The 24,222-nt window shown below is 37.6% G+C and overlaps 1 protein-coding gene across 4 annotated transcripts in view; it reads left to right on the top strand.

Annotated features, from left to right (window-relative positions):
- The window catches only part of SMIM14 (small integral membrane protein 14), a 54,469-nt gene that overhangs the window by 20,143 nt on the left and 10,104 nt on the right, over positions 1 to 24,222 (top strand). For 3 of the 4 annotated variants that reach the window (XM_041459536.1, XM_041459527.1, XM_041459553.1), the window contains exons 2-3: positions 11,057 to 11,167; positions 23,143 to 23,191. In XM_041459536.1, coding sequence (XP_041315470.1) covers positions 11,093 to 11,167; positions 23,143 to 23,191 — 124 coding nt within the window. In that variant the 5' untranslated portion in view covers positions 11,057 to 11,092. Of the gene's footprint in view, positions 1 to 8,589; positions 8,609 to 11,056; positions 11,168 to 23,142; positions 23,192 to 24,222 lie in introns of those variants that run through there. The other variant, XM_041459545.1, reaches the window with a different exon arrangement.

The following is a 24,222-nucleotide window of genomic DNA, read 5'->3' as shown; positions in this document are numbered from 1 at the left end:
GACTGATCAGATGTGACCCATAATTAAGAACCTTATTTGAAAATACTAGGTAAACACAGAGAGCTCTGTGAAATGTAGAGATATTATTATTATATTATTCTATTTCTTACATAAAAGAGACATTTTTGAGCCATGGAGATTGTCAGATGGCTTAGCTTCAAATTAGTATGTAGAACAAAAGTGTCTAAAAATGAAAAATACATTATTTTCTGTACGAAAATGGCAGAGCAAAAAAGGTAAAATGTGTGTTGCAAACTAATCCTGATCTTGTGAAACAGAACCATAGATTTTTGTTGTGCAAACTAATATAATGGATTTTAAAATTTGTTGCTAGTAGGTGCAGGGGAGTATTGTGTAATTTGCATAACACTTTCCTTTTGATAATCTAAACTAGTCTGTGAGTCTGCTGAATTAGATGGATGATATCCTCTGGTAAAAACTGGGTCATCTGTTAGCTAAACATATGTAAATAACCAAGTCCAGAAATCCTGTTAATTGCTACAGATTCCCTCTGGTATAAATACCGATTTAAAAAATTCTAATTGATAAGCTTCAAATTGTTTACTGCAGGTATGTAAAAAAAAACCCTGATTCAACTTCCATTGAAGTTGAAGACAGGCACCAGCTAGCTTCAGATAAAATTTGATCTGGCCTAAAGGGGTTAGGAGTAGGGCTGCCAGGGAATAGAGCTTCTTTCATCTGAAAATTGAAAATCCTGCTATCTTTCTCAGCATGCTACTACCCTGTTAAATCTGTTTGCTCAGTGGCAAGTTATTAGAAACATATGTCATCCCTGGAGAAAAGAAGTAATGAAAGTATTCCAAAGAATTTCAGTGTAATTTTGTGTTTGTATGTGATCAGAGTGACATTAAGGAATAGTGCATTTTTATAGTTTTAAGGACTTAGTAAGGTGTTTTTTTTTTTAATGCAAACAATTGTACACTTAATATACTAGTATAAAAAAAGCTTAGTAGCTTATGGTTTAGGGCTACATTTGCTGGAAGAAGTTTTGAAACTGTATGTTTTTTGTAAAGGAGTGAATAAGAGACTTTTTTCATGTTTAATTTTGCAAAGAGACAAAGTGTCTAAAAATTTCTGAATGATGAACACTTAAAAAAGCATAATTTGAAATAATGAATTACTGCAGGCCACCTGAGCTTCAGTAACTGCCAGGCTGCTCGTGGTTAGCTCAGGGCCACTCTGCTCAGTCTGTAAAAGAAAAAGGTTACACTGAGACACACCAAAGTCATGTTTCAATGGCCAAAACCAGCACAATAGGTTATATAGTTTCTTATGGGAGCATACTTTTAAATACTTTTTAAAGTAAATAATTAGTTTTGTACTATGAAGCCCAAAACATCTCTCGGGTGGGGTAATAAACAGTACAGTCTGGTTTCCTTTTCCTCTTCCATGGGGGGCTAGTACGAGATCCTCTTCTCTGCAATTTTCCGTCTGTAAGGGTACTATTTATTCTTGCTTCCCTGCAAAAGCAGGTCTGTCCCCTGGAAGGTGTGCTCCTGTTCCCTGTGCAGCTGCTGTCTGTCCCCTGGAAGGTGTGCTCCTCTTCCCTGTGCAGCTGCTGTCTGTCCCCTGGAAGGTGTGCTCCTGTTCCCTGTGCAGCTGCTGTCTGTCCCCTGGAAGGTGTGCTCCTGTTCCCTGTGCAGCTGCTGTCTGTCCCCTGGAAGGTGTGCTCCTGTTCCCTGTGCAGCTGCTGTCTGTCCCCTGGAAGGTGTGCTCCTCTTCCCTGTGCAGCTCCTTGCTCAGAATCTGGCCTGCCAAAGCAGCACAAGCCTTTGGCCCTGCTTGGCGTGGCACAGCATGGGTGTCCTTGCGGTGCTGATGCAGAAGTACTGCCAGCAGGGTTTTCAGGATTAATATGTGTTGCTTCCTGCAGCAGTGCATCACTCATACAGCTGCAGGAGTGCTGAATTTGGGAGATTGGCCGTTGTTTGAGAATGGGAGGAGGAATGTCAGCAAACAGTGAGGCAGCCTGTAATGCTGGAGACACTAACCAAGATCAGGAGAGTGAGCTAATATGCCCAGGTTTTCTACTTAGTATTGAGGTGGAAGCACAATGAAAGTCAGAGTTCTTGCCTTACTGAAGACCACAGAAGAGGGCTCCCAGTTTGCTCTGTAAACTGGTTGAAATATAATGTGTTAGTAATTTTGCAGAGGATAGCTCACCTTTTTGAGTTAACATGTGAAATAAAATTATTAATAGCCATTAGTTACTCAGTACAATAGGAATAACTTTGTTGTCCTAGACCACTGTCAGTCTTCTACACTAGAAGAAGCTGAAGCATTTACTTAGCAGAAAGAGAGTATTATTCTTGGACAATACTCTGTCACTGACATCTTCTCTTAATTGGTTTTCATATTCTGAGAGCTTTCTTTCAGAAAAATGTCATCGTTTTAACAAAAGGATGACCAAAGCTGACGGCTGGAATTTGGTAATAACATTGTGTATCAAATATCAGTAAATGAATTCTAAAATAGCTGGACTGCTTTTTTGGTCATGACTGTATGTGCATAATTAGCTCCTTTTCAAGTGTTGCCCAGAGGAAATGTTGAGCCACCTGCATGGGACTAAGTAAATAGCTTTTTTTAATCTTGGTAGATCTTATTTAGCTCCCTCAGGGAGTTCAGTTTTGGTCACTGACATCAGCCTTATTGCCTTTAAAGCCTGAAATCTTTGTCCTGACATACTGGAGTCTGACCATAAAAGAGGAGGGGGCAAACAGTACAGGAGCAGTGAGGAGTTTCAGTGAGTAGGTTCTTGTCCTCTGAGAGTGGTACTTGACACTGACGAGACTTAACTATGCTGAAAGAAGCATCTCTACAATCTTCTGTATTTCCCTGATATGCCATTCTGTGTTGAACTGATGCACCTCAGTGTACCTGTAACCTTGGTTAGCCCAGCCCAAAAATAGTAAGTTTCCTGCCAGGTTCTTATTAGATCCTGCCACTCTTTGAAGGGGTGTGAACTTTTTCACATGCTTCAGTTTGAGAAGGGTGGTGATGCTTGGCTGTGAAAGAGCTTTGACCATAATTATAAGTAGTTGATGTTTTTATGCTCTGATTGCTGCTTCACTGCTCTAGGTGCTAGCACTGTTGTTGGCAGATGGGCTCAGAAGAATATTCTGCCCCACACAGAGCAGCTCCAAATGTCCACTTCAGGGTAAAAATGTTAGCAACCCAGCAATGCTCAGAATATTGTGGTGGTCACACATTGAAGACAAGGGATGTATCAGTGCTCTAGTAGTCCTGTAAGACCACCAGGAAAATACCTCAGAGAGACTTTTACTAGTTACTTCTCAGCTTCAAGTGTCCCTTCTCAAAAGCTCCTTCCCTGATTTCAGATGTAGTACTGTTGTACCCTTTAGTGGCTGGCTCAGCATTTCTTACTTTCTTTGGCTTTGTCCTATTTTTAAGGAGTTGTTTTGTATTATGTTTGCATCTTTAAGAAACACCAGATGAGTGACACTGGAAAATGAATTCATTGTTTACTTATGAGGTGATTTGTGGGACAGTAGCAAAGTTACCCAACTAGTATGCCTTGAGCAGGATGTGGCTGGGTGAGCATTTCTCTTGTGGAGCTCCTACTTGACCAGTGTCAGTCAACTTGGTTGACTCCAACAAGAGCTCCACCAGGTGCTTCCATGTGTATGTATTGGCAAGCACTGACTTTTCCATGGGGAAGGGAACTGGCTTAGCTCAATGTGCATTGAAGAGTTATTTCATCTTAGATCTTGTTGATTATCCTGAGAAAAGTTGTAGTGCTAAAAAATACTTGCCAACTTGTTAGGCTACAGCTGGAAGTCCAGGAAGACACGCTGATGCTTTCAAGTACAAACCCAGCTGCTCTCCCCCCACCCCCTGGAATTATAAGGAGAGTGGAGATGGTTGCTTTATACCGTGAAAGTGTTCTATGCCTAGGAACCTACTTTGGAATCAGCCATCAAAATCACTGCAGCTTTTTTCCCTAGAAAAGCTAAATGGGTAGTCTGAACTGGGACAATTAGTTGAAGAAAGCTGTAATTGGAGCTGTGCTTTACTGTGGCAGCTCTCCTTCTGGCAGGACCCACATTCATATCCTGTTGCTCTGCTTTTGCTGCCCAGTTAGTCAGTTGGTTTTGGGTTTTTTTTTTTGGACCTGAAAATTCAGTTTTATGCCCAGGAGGAGGCCTGGTAGAAAAAGATCATCAGTAGTTCTCTAGAGATCTGTGGTGATGCAGAACTACTAGGTCCTGGTGCACTAAATCTGATGAGAGTCATAGTATTTGTTTGAGTAAAAATAGAGTGCAGCTGAAAGTGTGAAAGAGATGACGAGAGAGAGCTTCTCTTGGGTTATTAATAAAAGGGATTAAAAATCAACATTATAAAAAAGCCAAATATAATGTTGCCATATTTCAGGCCTTAGTTCTATGAGGGAATATTTACTTGAGCTGTCTAAATTACAGTAATAGAGGAGAAGAGATCCTTGCAATGTTTTAATTAGTATCAATTTGTATACAAGATTCTTCTTTGCAGAAGTTATTTTTAGCCTTGTTTGAGCAGAGGAAGTTGCTTTGTAAAGGAAGTTTTCCTAGAAAACTTCAAGCTTATTTTTGCTAGTTTTAAACCCCAATAATTTAAAACTTTTTTATAAAAAATGAAGACCACCTCCACTGGTTACTTATGTCAGGCTGTTGGCTTCTGGATTGATTTTGATTTAGTGTGGTGTCTTTCTCTTTAGCGCGGGTTCTATTGCCATAGAATCATGCCCCTGTTAACTTCAAACAGAATAGCATTTATTTATGTTAAAGTACTTCTTATTTTTCTCTTTAGTTTTCTCCCTATTCTCATAGTTCCTTTTGTGACGTTTCTTCCCTATTCAACTACTAATGCTTTTGTTTCCTTACACTCTCCTGTAGTTTGCCTTCCTCTGCTACCATTTTTGCCTTGTTCCTCCTTTATACTGCTCTGGTGATAGGAAATGTGTTGCATTTATGGATGTAGCAATTGAACTAGAATTTTTACAATTTAATTTAATTTATTTTTACAAGCTGTGTGCTGGTGAAATCAGCCAGTCCTATGTATACATACATCTGTTTGGCTTTTTAAAGAGAAAACCCCAAAATCCATGCATATTGTTTTCCCCCCTCTGTGCTGCAATCTAGTCTGAAGAAACACATGCAGAAATCAGTGGATACAATTCCCTGCCCTGTCTTACTCAGGAAGTTTAGCTGTACAACTGAAATAATGGGAAGTTAAATAATAGGGTAGTGATTTGGATGTAGGTAGTTCATCAGAAGAGTAACAAAACACTCAGGATTCTGCAAGAGGGTGGGATGTGCATGAAGTACAAATACTACAAAAGATGGTAATCAGCAGGAAAATGCATTATATAACAAATACAGAAAATTCTGAGTTTGTCTGGGATTCACTGTTTCGGAATATTTTGGCTTCACTTGGTTGGTTGGTCACCAGTAAACAGTGTTGCCCTACTGCATATACCTTTATCTGTTATTTTACTGTACAGCTAACAGATGTTGAATTGCACTTTGTATGACTAGGCAGGGTTCAGTGTGTCCCCTCCCTAGAAGAAGCAGGATTAGACATGGATTTTGGAGTAATCAACTGTACCCAGAGGTATTTTGAAATGCCCAGTAATGAGTCAGCTGGGGTCCCAGTTACCCCTTGAGTGCTCACAGTACCTAGGGGGACAGAATGGCCAAGGAGAAGAGATTCCTATAAAAGCAGTGATCAGGAGTTTTAGGAGGAACTTATCACACCAGTCTCTTCCTGCTAGAAGCAAATTTTCACTCCCTGAGTTAATGGGTACTACAGTCACACAGTCCCAGTGCCTGGTACAGGACTTGATGTTCAGGATTGCAAGGGTATTATGTTATGCCATATGAGGCCAATGTACAAGATGTTTTAGATTCTATAAGAAAATATTTGGAGGTCATTTGGAGATGGGAAAGATTATACAAAAGAACCAAACTTGGAGCATGCTGTGAATAGAAGAATTACAAAAAGAGTCAGGTATTGTGAGAAGACATGGATACTAGTACGGCTTAGATGCAGGTGAAAAGGAAAGGGAGCACATAATTTTTAAGGAAACCTAAATACTATAGTAGATAATGGATGAGTGCAGGAGGGAGGTGTTCCGCCTCTGACAATAAGATTAAAATGAGCATTTTATCTTTGGGGTAGTGAATCATTCATGCTCTGTATATGGCTTTTGCTATTTTAGCCCTTTATAATTTTTCAGAATGCCTGCAAGAGGCAGAGCAATTAATTTGCTTTTTTTATCTAATTTTATTTTAGATTTCATACATATTTTTATTTGTTCTGCCACACTTCTCCCAAACTGAATTCAGAAGTAAAATGAACTTGATGGCTTCTTAGAGGTATTTGACAGTTGTGTTCCAAGTTATCGCAGTTGGCTGAAAAACAGTAGCAAGGATCTGAATAGGATTTTGTTTCTCTTTAAGGTAATGTGACAAGATTATGTCACTTGCCTGCTGTGCTATGAGGTATTTTTGCTCCCAAGGATTTCTTACCTTCAATCTTCAGGAAAATATCAACACAGTGAAAATAGTTAGCAGGGGAATCTTCAGCCATTGTATTTATCATGCTTGTGATAGTCTACATTTTAAGTGCCTGGATCCAGGAAGGAAAAGAGTTGATGAGCTTAATGTTTTGATGCTGAAGATACCTAGTTTAGTCCGTGATAAATCTGTAGTAACTCTGATTTATGTATCATATAAAGTGAGTGTTTCTTCAAATACTGGAGTGATAAATACTTTTTACACAGTCTTTTATACCAAGGAGTAGATATGACCAATGTGTACACTTTGACCATCTTGCTAATCATATTCATCATATTAGAGTCACATTGGAGGGCATCTAGCACATGGAAAATGTGCAAACATTATTGTTTGCCTTCACGATAGAAAGGAATCCAGTTTTGTAATGATTACAGTGGAGAAGGCAGAGTATAATTTCTGTCTCCCAGAGCTCACCAGCTGCATGCTATTTACTCAGGAGTGGTGTTGCAGAATTGGGAGATAATGTATAGTCATTGCAATAATTCAAAATACAGAACAGTCTCTAGGGACAAACCCCCCACCCCAAGCCAGATTGTAGCCATAAAAATTGTGGGTTTGATAGTAGGATGTATAAAGTATAACACACTGCTGTAGGGCTGGGAGTGGGGAAGATAATAAAAGAAACAATTTACAGTAGTTACTATAACTGAGAATGCTGTTTTTTAAATCAGCATCAGAGACTGGAAATATTTTCCATATGGCTTCACTGGCTGCAATTTTAAATCTATACTCAAGTCAAAAAGTAGTGGGGGGCTTTTATTTCTGACTTAAATCATCAGAGGCCATCCTCTACTTTACTCCTGAATTGTAGTAATTCAAACTCCAACCACAGTCTTTTAATTTCAGCAGTTCTATTTATGATTACCTCTGTGGGCCTCTTTACACTGGAATGGTCATATTGGCTCTCTGGTGGTACATCATATTTGTTCGTGTTTACTATTTTCTCCTTTATTATGCTCTCTATCACTTTGCTAGTCTGGAGGCCATAATAGATATCTTCTCAGCTGTTATCATAGAGAGCTTTGGCATATTTACTGACCATGTCTTCCAGCTGTTTGTAAATGCTATGATTTAAATGCTGTGCTAGCAGTAATATGGCCAATCCAAAATATGTTAATTTTGAGTTGCAGAAAAGACGCTGCCAGTCAGAGGACTGGCAGGTATTTGACATCATAGCCTTACCAATTGCTGTGATCCTACCAGCTGATATAAACCAGCTCTGTCAACTCCAAGGAAAACAAGGTGACCATAAACAGAAAAACATACTGGAAAAAATAAGTAAAGGAAAGCTACAATAATTTTATTTCACTCTAAGTCAGGAGGAAAAGAATAGAGCACATACTCCCTTTTTTCTGTGGTAGATTGTGTGTAGAACGACTGTATTTGCAGAAGGTGGAGAGCTTGTGTGACTCACAGCAAAGAGGTCAGAGCTGAGCAGAACAAGTTAGCTGCTGACGTGAGATCAGACAATTGCAAGTACCGGGAGGCAGGCAGGAAGCACGCTGCAGTTCTGGAACAGGATTTTGATACAAACAGGCTGCCTAAGGAGCCAAGAAATCCTGCTTTGTGGTGTATAAAAATACCAGTCTCTTATTCTTGGACATGGTCACAAAATGCTAATAAAGCTTAAAATCTGATTACAAAGCTTGGTACTTTATGCATTTGACGTGTGTTGCAAACAACAGTTAATTCAAGAATATTTGAAAGAGAAATAATGACATGAGTGTCATTTTACAAGTGAAAATCATAGTATAGAGTGTTTCTCTCTTCTTTGTAATTGGGCAGACGTATAAAATCTCTGTTTCCTTCAGTTCCATCAAAAAATAATTGCATAAAGGAGAACTATTTACCTGGATTTTAAGCATATTAAAATAGCCTAATTTTAGCATCTTTTTTTAGGGGAAAACGTAGTGCTGTTCCCAAAATACATGGTCAATATTTGATTCTTTGCCAGTGAGTTTGTTACAGGCTTGGAGGAAAGAAAGGATGATTCCTTTCAGCATCACGTGAAGGTGAGAAAGCTTTAAGAGATCTTTGGTTCAAAGCTTGGATGGCATTTTACTTGGTGATGCGTCTTGTGCTTTCTTTAGCTCATTGAGGTAATTTGTAGTGTACAGGTGCCTTGGGGTAAATTCCTTTTAGTTCACCTCCACTTAAATTTATGATGTTATATGACAGATTAACTTTTCCTGTTTATTGTCTAATTTTTTTCACTTGTATGCTCTGTAGAGAATGTTAGCCTGGTTTTATCAGTGGTGACTCTTACTTGGTGTTTGATTTTTGTTCAGTCCTGTATAGTATAAACACTTGTCTGTTAATTGCTGTGACATTATTATGTGTTATGGCCTCTAAATTATTTCAAGTTACAATTAAATACCTTTTTTTGCAACTTCACTTATTCAAATACCTTCTTGTGGATGTCAGCATTATATCCAAAGAAGCTATTTTGCACTGTTTAGTAATCAGTTCTTTTGTCTGTTCCTTATCCTAAGATTGTTTTAGAAATGCTGCTCTGCTTTGTGTGGTATGTTATTCAGGGAGACTGTGTAGTTAAAGAATTTCTTCTATTGCTATCATGTGGTTCTAGTGGTTCTGACATAATTTCATGAAAGTTAGTGTAGTAGCCTTACAATAATTCTTAAAAAGAATTATTAGGTCATCTGACCTCCTCTGTATTGGAGAACATTTTATCTGAACTCAGGTGCTTCTGTGCTTTACTCAGTATCCTGTATTTTACTGAAGCATATCTGACTGCAGTGAGTGGTGGGAAGTCCCACACTTGGCTTCTTGGGCAGTTTGTTGCACCGATCAGTTACTGTGATGGTAAAAATGCATGCCTTTTCAATCTGGTTAATTACAGCTTCCAATTACTGGTTCTTGATTACCTCTTCATTGAAAAATTCAATACCTGGGCCTGGTTTTCTTTTCAAAGGTACTTGTGTGCTACATAATCAAGTCATCTCTCAGTCACCATCTTACTACATAGCCAGATTATCCTTCCTTAGTATCTAGGCAAAAAGAATTCCCTCCATCACTTCAACTTTTTTTTTCCCTTTTTCGGTTTCCATTTTAAAAAGTGGAGACCGTAACAGATTAAGGACATTGATGTTCAAAATCCGTAATTAAGACAAATATCTCGGTTTCTTTTACTCTCTGGCTCTCTCCAGCATGGTAAGATTTATTCAGAAGAATAGTAGGCATTAACAAAGGAAGGTCTTCTGAAAGGCATTTGCTTTTTTCTCTCACCAAGAGGGTAGAACTGTAGCAGTGTTATATTCTGTTGAATGAAGATGTCTTACAGACATATCGGTTATTCCTCTTTCTTCTAGTGACACTGAAACATTAAAATGCTCATGCATGATTGAGGCTGTTAATTTTTATCGGCAATGACTGCAGAACACATCTGTTGATTCAGCCCACCCTTATCAAATGGCTGGCACCTTCATAAAGTACTTGTTTTAGGAACTGAGAGGTTGTGTCTGCTCTGCACTGCTGTTTGTCTTTTTTGCAAGCTTGCCAGTTGTGTCACATTAGAGCATGAGTGCATGCAACACTTACACGTTCTGAATACAGTTTTACGGATGGCAAGTGAAAAATATTTCTGAAGTATGGTTTTGCAGGACTACCTAATATATCTTAGGAGTCCTCATTTGAGAGAAATCAATCCCAGATTTGACCACAAGGGTAGAAATGCCTTGCAGTCTGCTGCATGGTTTGAGTCTCAATTAAATCACTGAAAAGTTATTGGTAAATAGTGAACATACATTTGAACACACCTGACATGTCTGGTATAAGTGGTTTTAGCAGATGAATAATCTAGAATTTATTTTCTACCATGTCCATTATAGCTTCTTTGAGCGTTCTGTATTGCTAAGTGATTAACCTACTTCTTTGATCTAAAATTAGTGTGCATAACTCCATTTTTAAAGTGTTTCCAAGTACATTCACTTTTGTACCCCTGCTGCTTGCTTTCGTTATACAACAAAGATGATTGTTTCCTTTAGAAAAAAACTTAACTGAGTTTTAAATTATTTTCCTGTACGTTGATCTTGAGGAGAATGCCAACAGTTTATTAGGGTTTAGGAGTACAAGTTTCCCCGACCTTTCAATTTGTGTATGTACACTTAAGAGTCCCACTGTGCAGATGAGAGACAAGAATTTAATCTTTGTGCTTTGTGTTTGTTAGGATGTATTTCATTTTGGTATGTGAGAAAACCCAGGGGAGAAACACAGTCTTGCAAAAAAAAAAATTTGTGTGAGACAGTGTTTCAGCAACATCAAAATGTAACTGCACATACCAGACTTCTTCATTCATACTGCCAAAGGAATAATAGGATTACCCTGCTTTGTTTTGCTTTTTCACCGTGGCATTAAATGAACTGAAACTTGATGTGTGAGTCCCTGGAAAATAAGGTCAGTTGAAAAAGAGTTCATTGTCCTTTTATTCTTATTCTTCTTAGGTGTTCACAGACAAGTTCAAGTTTATCCAGAGAGCCATGGCAGAAGGTGGATTTGATCCCTGTGAATGCATTTGCTCACATGAACATGCAATGAGAAGACTGATTAATCTGGTAAGGATAACAAGAGGATATTTGGAAGGGTGCTTATTCAGACATTACTTCAGCTCTTGCAGATTTGCAGTTACTGGTGCTTCTGATTCTGCTTATTCGGTAGCATGTACAGTTAGAATCTGTGTATCCAACTTTCTGATGAGCTTTTGAAGAGTCAATACAAATTATAGCTTTCTGTTTATTTCCCAGAGCTGCATTTCAACAGCATTGACACTGTTTCTCTTGGAATGTTTCTTTTATATGCCTTTTTTCAGTCTGCATAAAACCAAAGAAACTATCCAGGTCTTTGTGGTCAAGGTAGTTCCACGCATATGAAGCTGCACATACTCATATGGCAAGATAATGATGTCTGAATTTTTAAAACTGCTCTCTAAAATCTTCTGAAGTTGAGAATCCAGTGAGTCTGATTTTTGAGTTCTATTTCTTGTCATGTCATTGATAGGTTCAGCAACTTCAAGCAAGTTATGTACATTGCTCTAACTGTAACCTGTAAAATAGCTATGTTTCTTTGTTTCTGTATTGAACTTGGTTCAATGTCTATTGAAAAATAAGCTACAAAGTGCTTCTTTTTTTTTCCTAAGTAAAAGTATATGTATTTTAAAATAGCATTAACAATTATGAACTGTGAGCAATTGGGTGAATTTGATTGCAACTCTAATTTGGTAAATTTGATTTTCATATATTTGTTTTTATCACATTTTCTTTCTTAGGGCCTAAATTAATATAATTTTAAGTTACTGAGTACATCAGCTGTTCAAGGCAGTTATGTGTGAAGAAGATTCTCTCTAGGATCAGGCCCTTCTTCAAGAGATTTCTTAACAGTATTTTGGAAAAGTGCTGCTGACACATAGGTGCAGAAAATTGAGGCTTCTGTAGAGAATAGTTGTACTTTCTGTGGAACCCTTACATCAGGCCTAGCCATCCTAGCTAATGCTTCCCAGTTAGATGCACAATTTCAAAATCTGCCGTGTTCTTTCCCAAGAAGGATTTTCTTTTTGTCCTCAACATGATGTTTGTGCCATATCCCACAGTTGTGTTGATTCTGAACCTTGAGGCTTCCGAACATATGCTGAAGTCGTGAGAAAGGACCCCCCAGAACCAAGTTCAGAAGTTGGGAGGAAGAAAGGAGGGTGCATGTTTGCTGCCCTTTTTCCTCAGGCTTGTCAGATGCAAATCTAAACTACGGTTCAGCACGGTTCAGAATTTTCACCCCCATTCAACATTTTTTAATCTTTTTGGTTTTTGCTAGGAGATACTGACAGGCAATGGCACTGGTCAGCCAGTTCTGTTTGTTGTGGCTGGAGGATTCTAGTTACGAACAATGTAAGTGAGTTGTGTCCAAAGTTAGAAGAAATGCCACAAATGTCTGTGAGGTTTTGTTCATGGGCTGCTGCAGGCAGTGTGAGGTGAGTAAAAATGGATCATTTGGAGGAACACTAGTTCCTGTGTTATGAATGTGAACAGAGCACATAATAGGTGCATGCTGTTGGGCAGTCACCAAGAGCAGTCTAACAGTGTTCTGTGTAATTGCAAGAATGAAGTTTATTGCTCAGTATCCACCTTCCAAAGAGATCATACCAATTAGCACTTGAAACTGTGAGGAGTAAAGGGAAATTCCAGATTTCATCTCTCTAAAAAGCAAAGCAGATGCTCCTAAATATTTATAAGACCAAATCACTAGCTAGGATAATTTAGCAGAATCTAGAAAAGTCTCAGAAGTCTCAGTCAGCAGCCAGACTATCCTCAAGTAACCTGTTGTATGATCTCAGCAGGAGACTTGCTAAGCCATTTCTGCATCTGTAACTTTTATGCTTCAGTAAGAGTTTGCCTTCTAAGCTGCTGTTTTGTCACTCAGTCTTACAGGATGTAAGCAAACAGAAGTTTTACTATTTGGGCTCAAAAGAACATGTGAATGTTGGTTCTCAAAACTGCTGAACCCCACAAGTCTCAATGGAGACTGGGTGCACACTGCCTCTTTGGATCCTCGAAACCCTAATTTCATAATCATTTTGATAAACAAAGCTAAGTCATCTCTTCGGACTCTGGGTGAGAAAAACATAACCAAACATGCTGTGTACCCAGAATGGTTCCCCATATGTATTTAATTGTTGATTCTTTTTAATATAGATGGGTATAAAACACACCAGGGTGTGTTTGAATGGTGTTAAAGCTAGCAGTACTCAACAGGATTTTGGAGCAAATTGTATAACAAGGTGTTTGCAATTGTCTCCAGACTGAGCACTGTAAATGCAGGAGGTCAGAGATGAGATTTAACTGAATCAAATTTGACAGAATTATAATGTAATTTAGGAGATGCCCAAGTGTGAAAATGTTACTTTTAGGGTCTATCAATCCAGTAATGACATTGTGCAAAACCCCCATGACTGATTGTAGTTGTTTTAAACTTCCATTTGAGTTAAAGTAAACTAATTTTTACAGACTAGTTTGTTTATACCTATCTAAACCAACACTGATAAGAATTAAGGCTCCTGCTAATAAAGAAGTTATGGTATATTCAGTCATGACTATTATGTGTAGAGTTAGTTAATTTAAATACACAGGATTTCTGTGTTAGAATTAATTTAGAATGTTAGAATTAACTGTACAAGAGAGTTGAATGACACTGCTATTCCAAAATCAGAAGGAGGTCAAGAAGTCTGCCTCTAGAACGTGAAGTTCTTCTTTTAATTTCCAATATGATAATTTTAACTTCTAGTTTAATTGGTATATTTACTTTGACACTCTTATGAAGTGTATGTGGCATTCAAAGTTTAATTTGTGGTTGAATACATTGCTTTGGGGGTTTTATATAGTATATAGTTTAAATCTCTATTTGAAATGCAGACTTCAGTTCTTCTCATAGCACAAGTAATGCTTATGCAATGAAAAAAGAAAAGCTATTGTCATTTAAACTCTTCTTACTCTCTGTTGTTAGCAACACCACAGAAAATTACAAACAAGAAAGCTGTTAAAAAGTCCACCTCTTACTTAGTTATGTGGCTTGGTTATTTATCTGTCTTTCATTTTCCTTGACTAAGCAGGGCTTTGTTTTGTTGGGTTTTTTCCCTTCTTAATTCATACCACCATTAAGATTTTATAGTCAGTGAACTGTGTATCTCTAATATGCATAATATTTTAAACTTTATTTTGCTGCTTATTAGATTAACTCAGAGATATTGTTCATACATGGAGTTCTTACAATGTATGTGTACATGCTTAAGTGGCATTGAATTATTTTATGCTGAATGTTCTATAATTTTCCTGAAGTGAATTTTTCAGGGTTCTCCTTGGTGTCAAAATATGAACATTTTGCACATGTAAATTTCTGTAGTATGGCCATTGAAATTAATAAGCAGATATTATGATCTCCAAATAGTCCTAGGAAACACTAGAAATCTAAAATTTTTGGCTGTGACTTCATAAATACCATTTCTAGTATGTAATACCCATGGCACCATCTGTTATGATTTGGTGGTGTTGTGTAATAACAATTTGGCTATTGTATGTTGGGTTCACTATTTACTCTATGGATATAGCAGTTAATTGGGAACTTCCATAAGAGGAAGTAAGCATAGAAGAAAAATATCACAAGATTTTCCATCCTCTGCAGATGCACAAGAGCTGTCAGAAGACAATGACAGGTTTGTTAGCTTGCATGACTTTATCTCCAGTTCAGTCTCCTCCCCCTGCAAAACTTATTTTGACAGAGCCAAAGTTCAAGAATGAGGAACAACAAATGACAGCAAGTTGTTTTATTGGGGGGAATCTGTCAGACAAGGGGATGGTTGTGTGAAGGAATCAGGATGAAGGACATTCTGTGTACCCAGAGGAAACAGTACCTGTCTTAGTTTTGGCGAAAGGCAGCAAATCCCTAGGTGAGAATGATGTTGTATTTAAACGTTTTTATTTCCCCTTTTTTTCACTTACTTTGTAATACAAAAATCTGATTCCCTTATGTTACTCCTCTGGATATCAAAGCTCTCTGAGAGGCGTGGCTGATCTTGACCCAAGGGTCAGTTCAAGTTTAAAAACCAGACTGAAAACACAGTTTATGTGGTGGTGAGGAATAATCATACATAGAGCATCTTCCATGTAGACTGAAACCTGCTTATGACTGCTTAGAGTGGCCAGAAATGTCCAAGCAAGCCAGTAACACACACAACTTTGTGTCAAGTAAACATCCTTTTTCTGTCTCCTTCTGGTACATTATTATTTACAAAAACTGACTTCAGAATTCTCTCACACTAGTTTTTACAAAAATGAGCAGTATGTTTTTAACCAAAATATTCCTAATTCTATAATGTAAAAGGACCCATTTTGATAAACTGCCAACAGTTTTACTTACAAACACTGTGGGGATTACAACCTTTTGTTTTGTCCTTCAGTAGCTAATTGCAAAGTAATGATCATAATGTAACTTAGTTATGTTCTATATCAAAACTTCAGGGGATACAGAGCAAATCATTCTTTATTTTAATCTTTCTTGTATTTTGATTTGTCACTAGATTTTTATAGCAAAAGTTGCAAATTCTCAAACTATTTGAACATAATTGGTTCAAACACACTTTTGTCAATCAAGTTTCTGCATAATTCTCTTGACCAGGTCATTTTAGAGTCTTATTGTTTCAAACTGGCATAGTCTGAGATAGTGTCCAGCCACAAGTCTTGGCTAAAGGAGACTTCATGTAAACAGCGCAAAATAAACACGGATGGCTAAAATTGATATGTGCTGCAAATGGTTGAAAAGCTCTCAAGATGTTAGCACAGCTAAGCCCAACTTAGTCAGCAAAAGTAGGTTTCCCTACTGATGGGGACTTTTACTGAAAGCACACCAGAGCTATACCAAATACATTTTTATAATTTAAAATGTCCTTTATATATGAAGGTTGCCCTGGAGACTTCTTACACATGTTCCATGGTGTTTGCCTTCTATTTTTTTTTATATATCAGGTGCTACTTCTTCTAGTCTATACTTTTTAGCCAGACATCCCAAGAGCAGGAAACTGCATTTTGCCCTCACTTGCCCCTTTTGTCTTCTGCATTCAAGCTGATTCAAAGAAGGCCTTTCCCAACAGCTGAACTTTGGGTTGTTCATTAGGACGGAGAAGCTGTCATTCTTCAGAGGTGCAGGGGAAAAGACTACATGCACCTGCTTAGACACCAGCCCGAAAGAATGAGACACAGGGTTGGAGTGGCAGAGGGTAAGACTGTACCTGAGTGCTCTTGCTCCACTGATTTCCATTTTCCTGTCTTTCACTGAGTGCTCAAGGTACTGGTATTGCACAGGCTAAAGCCATAATAAAACTGTATTACAGAATTCTTGTACTGCCAATGCATGTCATAACCTAGAATCTAATTCTACTTCAAACAGTGCAAATGGAGAGTATTTTCTAGACATGTTAGAAAATAAAAAAGCTGTGAAAAGGGGTGTCCACTTGGGTCTTTAAGGGGTTAGGAATCAGGAATGTTTGAGCATGACTGTTATTCTTTACATTTCCCATTCCTGAGCTTTGTAGTATGCTTGAAACTGCTCCTTCTTAACCAATATACATTTAGAGAAAAAAAAAAAGGAAAATCTCAGTTACACCTTATGATCATCTGAAGGCATGCATAGTGTGTTGCAAGCAGTGTAAAAAATCATGCATTGAAAATTCTTTCAGCTTGATATTCCAGAAATAATTAATAGGTATAACCTGTACTATGAATGGCTGAGCTCTGATGATCAGAGGTGTGTTATGGCCATCTCTTTTGAGGAAAAGGAGAAAATGGTGCTTTTTCTCTCAGGCCTCATGTAATCAACACTTAGAGCAAACTGTAGTTATCTTTTGGAACTGTGAGTTCTAAGCCTTTTCCTCAAGGCTGTCTATGTGGGAGTACACTTTTCTTTTGCTAATATGCATCATTTTGGAGAAGATACTCAACTGTTTGGTCAAAAAGCCTATACGTATTTTGGTTTTACATTTTACATGTAAGTTTGCATATGTCCTCTGGGGAAATATGTATGTTGTTTGTGCACATATGTGTTTAATATTCTGGCTCATGTATTTGTTGCCTAGTATTTCACATAGTCAGAGATGCTGTGAGCTCCTTGTAATGGTCCTGATCATCACTGTTTCATCTTCTTTTCACTGCTAATTCATTCTGCTTTGCATTCAGTAAAAGGAGGATGTCATTGATATCATAGGTCAGCAGAATTTTAAAATGAAGTGCCAGTAGGTCAGGCAATTGCAGGAAAGTGAGGGAAGTGTGAAAAAGGAAGGTCTATGTGACACCAAGGTGAAACAGCAGTCCCAGAACAAATGGAAAAATGAAGAGAAGAACGCGTTTGTGTCCAGATCAGGGCTCCAGATTGCAGTGGTCCCTGGGACTTGTGATGCATCCTCCTCCATAAAATGTCGTGTCTTTCAATATGAAAGCTAATGTTCTGCTTCTGTCATTACTGATTATGAATTTGGGTCTTAAAAGTTGGTTTGTAATATAGGAATATTATTTTGAAATGTAGCAACCATCCTTCTCTCTCACTTGCAATCAGAGAGAAAATTACTGGCCACCTCACAGGACCAAGCTCTATATTTTTATTTCATACTGTTATTCTCTCCTTGTATGAACAATAATTTATGCAATTCTGCATATACTCATAGAAGAGGAAGGAGTGGGGAAGGCAGTGTTCGCTTTTTCCTTGTTTGTTCCTCTAAGAAAAGCTAGTATAGTTTAAGAGACAATTGAATTCCATCAGTATGCCATTCTTTTCCTCTTATTTCTCTTTGCCAGCTTGTAGCAGAATAATGCATGTAGGTGTTATTTTTTTGCATCTTTAAATCTGAACTCTTACAGATAATGCTGCAATTCAGTTTGCAGCTTGGCTTGTATTCAGGGCTGGCATATCCTACCATAGCAATTTATTTATCATGTTGTTTACTAGATCGTTTATGTAGTTTGGAGAGGACAGACGCAGCTGCCAACAAAGCTTAAACAATGATTTCATTACCCAGAAGCATGAGATTGCAATCAGGAGTATGCCATTGTGTTGTCATCTTCTGGCATTGTTGGAGAGCAAAAGCAGAGCTTCCAGCTGGTCTAAATAGCAAAAAAGTATTTTCACAAGGGGTGATCCTTTGCCCTCGTTATCACGTAAAATTTTCTGTCAACAGTCTTTATGATTCCATTTTAAATTTACTTGTATTCATGGAATAAGTGACCATATTGCTTTCCTACTTAACTATTCTTTTCGTTCCCACCATTATCTATTTTTGCTCTCTTATCTTTGTACCTGTTTCATCTATTTCTTTCACACATCTCTCTGGGCTTTCATCCATCACAATTTCTTGTATGGAAGTCTTTCCGTGACCTGTCTCATGAACTTACTAATTTTTCATTTCTGTCTTTTCTGAGGACTTATTTCTGCTTTGAGTGGACTCAAAAGTTATTCTAAAATGTAGTTATTTTATTTATCCCTACATAAATAGTATACTAATAGTATGCTTTCACCTCATCAGCCATTCACACTAGACTGCATTGATGGTTGCACTTTGTTCCTGTCGTGAGTCCTGTTGTTCTTGTTTCATTACCTCTTTAGTACACCATTTCTGGAGTTGGAAAGTGCTTTTGGACAGGGATTATGCTGCTGTTTCTCCTGAAAAATGACAAACTGGTGAGCTGTCTGATCATTGGTATCTTCCGCATATTTGTATGCATATTTGTATGCTGTCCTTTTTTTTTTTTTTTTAAACTCTTAAAAATACATTTAACTCTCAAAAAAAAGTCTTCACACTGGATGGAAACCCTGAATCTTTTTTTCAGGTAATATGTTATTGACTTTAATTTTTAAAAAAATTGTCTGAGCAGAGATTGCAGAATCAGTCCCAAACATAGTGAGTGTTGAACTCTGGCATAGCAAACAGAAAATTTGCCTGAAGAGTTTCACTAAACTCCTGTGAAGAGGAAGCAGAGGAATTGAAGCAAGAACTTTTTACTATATAGGTAGACAAAGTGTGCATTTTGTTCTCCATAGCAGGTATCTGTGATGAGCAATGCAAAGTAGCTTAACTTCTTTCAAGGAAGACTGAAATTGTCCTAGTGGCTGAGGTCCCTGTGGTGAAAAAACAAGCTCACTGTTGAGCTAGATGAAGCTGTTTTCACTGGGCTTACTATTTCACTTGGACTTCAGTGATTTTGTGGAGCAGCTAAAATGCAGTAAAAGTTCACACCCTGCTTTCACCACACAGTGGCATATTTGTGTGCACATGAAAAAAAAACCAAAACAAACTTTACTTAATATGGTGACTTTCCAAAAGAGTTTTCAGAGCCAACAGCAGTGTCCCTTTACTGTGGCTGTTCAGAGCTGGGGATCGTAAAAAGGGGAGGCTGTCATTGCTGAAGGCTGTGCAGACTCCTACCATAACATGGCATCTGCTGAAAGAGGAGCAGCGGGACACGGGTTTCAGGTGTGCTTGATGGGTGGGTGCTGCTGATCCACAAGATGGCATGTTAAAACTGTCCTTCTCTCAAAGGAGCAGGGTCAAACACTGTTGTGTTAGTGTGAACTGGGACTAAAAGCTGTATATTCTGGAAAAGGGAAAGAAAGGAAGAACAGCTTCAAATTGGACCTAGGAGCTATTTGAAATGTACCCTTTTTATTTTTGCAATGCAAAATTTGAGTGTCCTGGGGAAGGAGTGAGGAAGAGCCCTTTTCTCTTACCACTGGAAGTAACTTGGTTTCTTCTTTTTTATTGGTATTGTGTTGAGTTTACATTCACAATATGTCACTAAGTGGGCACTGATTTGCTGTGATTCTGCCACTCCTGCTTCTTCCAGGATCTTATCAGGGGTTTCATAAAAACTAAATATTCCTATTGACCAAGAGTTCTTGTGGTTTGGGGATTATTAGTTTAAATTACTTTAACTTAGGCAATTCAAGACTTGGAGGAAATGAAAGCTCACAGTTGTATTTTAAATAATATACATTTGTAATTAATATTTTTACTTTTATTTTTTCAAGTTTGTATTGTACTAAACTTGTAAATTTTTTATTCTTTTTAGGTCTCTTCTAGCTTTTATGCTATTTACAATTTGTGTTTACTTCATTTTGGACAATAAAAAACAAAGTAATTCATTGTTTGGCTCACATGCACTAAGTCATTTATTATATTTCAATGACAAACTGCACAGGCAATGTTGGGATTCAGATATAATCCTTTCTATTTAAATTGAACAAAATAGTATAAATATTTAGTTTTATAACATTTTTCACTCTCTTCTTTTGTTGAATACGCCCTTATGTTTCACTTGCCTAACTTTTTTGTTTGTAAGGGACTGTTTTAGATTATATGGAAAAAAATGAAAAGGCTGTTGCTGACTTTAGTAGATGTTGGATCAGACAGTCAGCTATTAATCTTTCACTAAATTCACACTTTTGGCCATGCAAGGATCTCTGAAATATTAATAAAATCAAAATCATTGTTAATAATATTGTCCTTAAGTATCTAGGAGTTAATGTATTTGAAGAATTACTTCTCTGTTCAAATTTTTCTCATCAGCTCTGTAGTGTTCCCAGTCTGAAAAACATTGAGTGTATTTGAAGTATTTTGAGGGTTTTGTTGAGAACAGGTGAAGTCTGGTTCAACTTTTTACCATTATTCTGCAAACTTTCACCCAAACTTCCCCTCCACATCGGATTAGAAAAATCTTAATACAAAGGACTATTTATTTCCATCCCTGATAATTGCTCTGTTTTCAAATGCCTTGTTACTGAAATGTTGCACATTGAGTTTTTCCCAACAGTTGCTATGTTCCTTGCAGGGTGTTGTTGTCAAAAGAGAGCTAATTGCTAGAAGGAACATTCTTCTTTCAGGGAAGGCATTACCTTTCCCAGCCATTCAATTTACGTAAGCGTTTCATACGTGTGCCAGAAGAGTTTCTTGTCTTTTGACTAAATGAGTGACCACAAGGAATCAGATTCATATTGGGTTACACAGTAAGGGACTTGTTGACCTGAGTGAATTAAGAAAAACCTCTTTTTACTGCTGCCTGTTATTCATTATCTGCTGTGTTTCATCCCACAATGACAATATGCAGCCTCTTGCTGAGCTGTTAAAAACAGATTTGTTACCTGGCTAAGAGAGCCATCCTAGGGCTTAAAAAAAGCTGTACTTGCACAGAGTGTGACACTTAGAATGGGAGGTAACTGATACTGTGGCTAGAACACCCCCAGGCAGTGTTCTGTATCTAGGAAAACTAGATAAAGTTGAGGACTTGCCATCGTGGGGAAAGAGTGGGATAATGAGATGCTTGTACAATGATTCTGATCATTGCCCATTTTAATTCTGGTCATCCTTCTGTGTTGAATTCCTGTAAATGGTGTTTTAAGTAGGGATTGTAAATTAAGCCCCTCGCAGAATTAAACTCTTATACAAACAGAAGATAATTATGTTGCTGAGCTCTTCAAAATATGGGTATAGGAATATCCAGTTTTCCCAGTTCAGAAATCTTTCAAATATTTGAAATAGGTACTATTGCTAAGATAAAACCTCCCCTTTGTAAATTACCTCCAAAGTTTTAAAATAAAATGAGCTTTTATATAAGAATGGCAGGAAATATGCATCGTTTGATAGATCTTTTCCTTTAGTAAGAAAGAGAAGTGTTCTGCCTGAATTTCCCTCAATGCTGTTTTTAACTATAGAAGTAGCTGAAAGGTTAAATCCAGCCTTCCAAATTCCTTCCTAAGAGACTTCTTTGTAGTCTCAGTAAATTTGCTAGTAGATCTTAATGAAAGAATTAATGTGATCAATCTCCAATTACATTTTTTCCTTTTTCAAATGTGTCAGTCATTGACAATCTTTATGATAAAAAAGGAGCTTATACTTTCCCAGATGTCTTCCTTCTTCAGTTCTTCATCTGTTTCCTTGATATGTTTTGCATAATATGATTACATACATTAAATCAGCTGTGCCAATAGAAGGGAAAATGGGTTTTGTGGAAATTATTCATGTATTTCTTACATAAAGAGCACCATCTATTTGTCTCTTTAATATATGTATATTTACAGTGGTAAGAAACAGATTAGCCTGTTGGGACAAAAAGTGTTGGGATTTGTGACACAACTGTATCATAAAACCTGTGAAAAAGCAAATGTCATTTCTAACCAAGGCAGTGTAACAATTCTGTACTTTTAAAAACTTTTACTAATAATCCATGTAGTTTACCTAAGCAGAGGACAGAATCTATTTCCATAGTGCTGCACATTAAATCCCATCCATTTAACATCTCTGATCCGAATAAAGAATGTGATATTTGTCTTCCTTTTTTGGCTTTGTCATCTATAAAATAGCTGCACTGATTTGCAGGTTAGCACTGTTGACTTTTCTTGCAGTAGGCAAGCTTACCTAGTCTGTAAATCAAATAGTCATTACAGTCACTAAAAATGTTTTAAATTTTACTCATCAGTAAAGAGAAAAAACAATAAAATACATAATAAAACCTGCTTTAAAAAAAAGGTCTTGGGGAAAAAATAGTAAGTAATAAGTTTAAATGTGAAATATTAATTCAACTGTGCATAACCATTATCACAGTCTGGTCATTTATTGTTATGTAATCACAGAGTATTTGAATGTTACTTGATCTAGGTAATAGTAAGAACAGACATTTTGGGATTTATAATGGACAGGTGTAGCGAGTGTATCTGTATATAATAGCTCCTATATCACTACAGATGTATTTTCCTTGAATTTTGAAAGGTATTCAATGGGTGAATTGGAAGCAGTCACACTGTAGTCAGGTGATTTAAAGGTATTATGTAAATAGTGTTCAGAAACTATCTCCATACCTGGGATTCTTCACAAACCATAAGCCAAGTGTGATCCAGTAAAGGATCAGTAATACTTGAACTTTACTCTGACAATATATTAAATCCTGATTTCAGTAAAAGCCAACCAACACTTATTGTTAAGTGTCATGCTTTTCTTTTTTCTCTGTTTCAGCTGAGACAATCCCAGTCGTACTGCACAGACACAGAATGCCTTCAGGAATGTGAGTAACTGTTCGTATCAGGTTCATGGAAGTAAAATGAACAGCAGTAATTAAAACACAGTCTGACTGTTCTTTAAAATGCAGAGGTTGATTTAATGTTATAGGAACATATTATAATAAATCAAATAGTACAGTAATAGAATTTATGTGCTGGGGAGGTAATTTCTGAGAACCTGTGATGAACATTTGTACATTAGAAGCAGCATTGATGAAAATCCTGGAGGTATCAATAAAAATCTTACTGTTAGCCTCCAAGTAGGATGATTTGGGGAGTGAGAGGGGAAAATTTGGAAGGTGCTTTATTTGTCCTTCTCAGGTTCAGAGCAGCCGAACCAATGAAGACTAGGTACTGAGACAGACAGACACACACACAAAAACGTGTTCACAGCTGGGGCTGGGTGATGAACTGTCAGTACTGTGACCCCTCTACTCCACAGTGAGGAAGAGGAGGCTCTGACTCATAAGCTGACATGCACCATGACTGCATCTCTGTTGATTTGGTGCCTGTGTAGTTAATGAAGCAGAGGACTGATGTGTACACTTCCTTGGAATTTGTTGTGAAATGCATCAAAAAACCTCTCCCAGGCGTTGAACAGTACTAGGTCAGTCAAACATTACCAGAATCGACAGTGAAGCATAGCTGTGTGGAGCTTATGCAGTAATGTAAGCATGACCTGAGGCGTTGAGACACTTTCCCTGAGCTAGAGGGAATGCTGTCAAATGTTTGTAAATAAAAGTGAAGTGGATCTGTTTTTCCTATATCACTTTACCAGTTGAGCGTGTGAACTCAGCTTGCATCAGGACTGCTGTAATGCTTTGAGGCAGCAGCAAGCACCTGAGCAGTGCTCTTGTAAGCAAGAGCTGCTGGTGCCTGTATGTTTCACAGGTCTAGGAGCAGTGCAGGCAAGGTTTCCAGCGTCTTGGAGGGAGTGCATATCTTCGTTCACCCTCATTGTTCTCCGTCTTCACTCTCCTGTAAAACCTGTTTAGAGATGGGCATGCAGCTCAGACTTGCACTGGGCTCTGTCAGT

This window comes from Pyrgilauda ruficollis, unplaced genomic scaffold (assembly GCF_017590135.1).
Source record: "Pyrgilauda ruficollis isolate IOZ18807 unplaced genomic scaffold, ASM1759013v1 scaffold1, whole genome shotgun sequence".
Lineage (NCBI taxonomy): Eukaryota > Metazoa > Chordata > Aves > Passeriformes > Passeridae > Pyrgilauda > Pyrgilauda ruficollis.
Note: the sequence above shows the minus strand (reverse complement) of the source record. Positions and strands in the feature narration are given on the sequence as shown.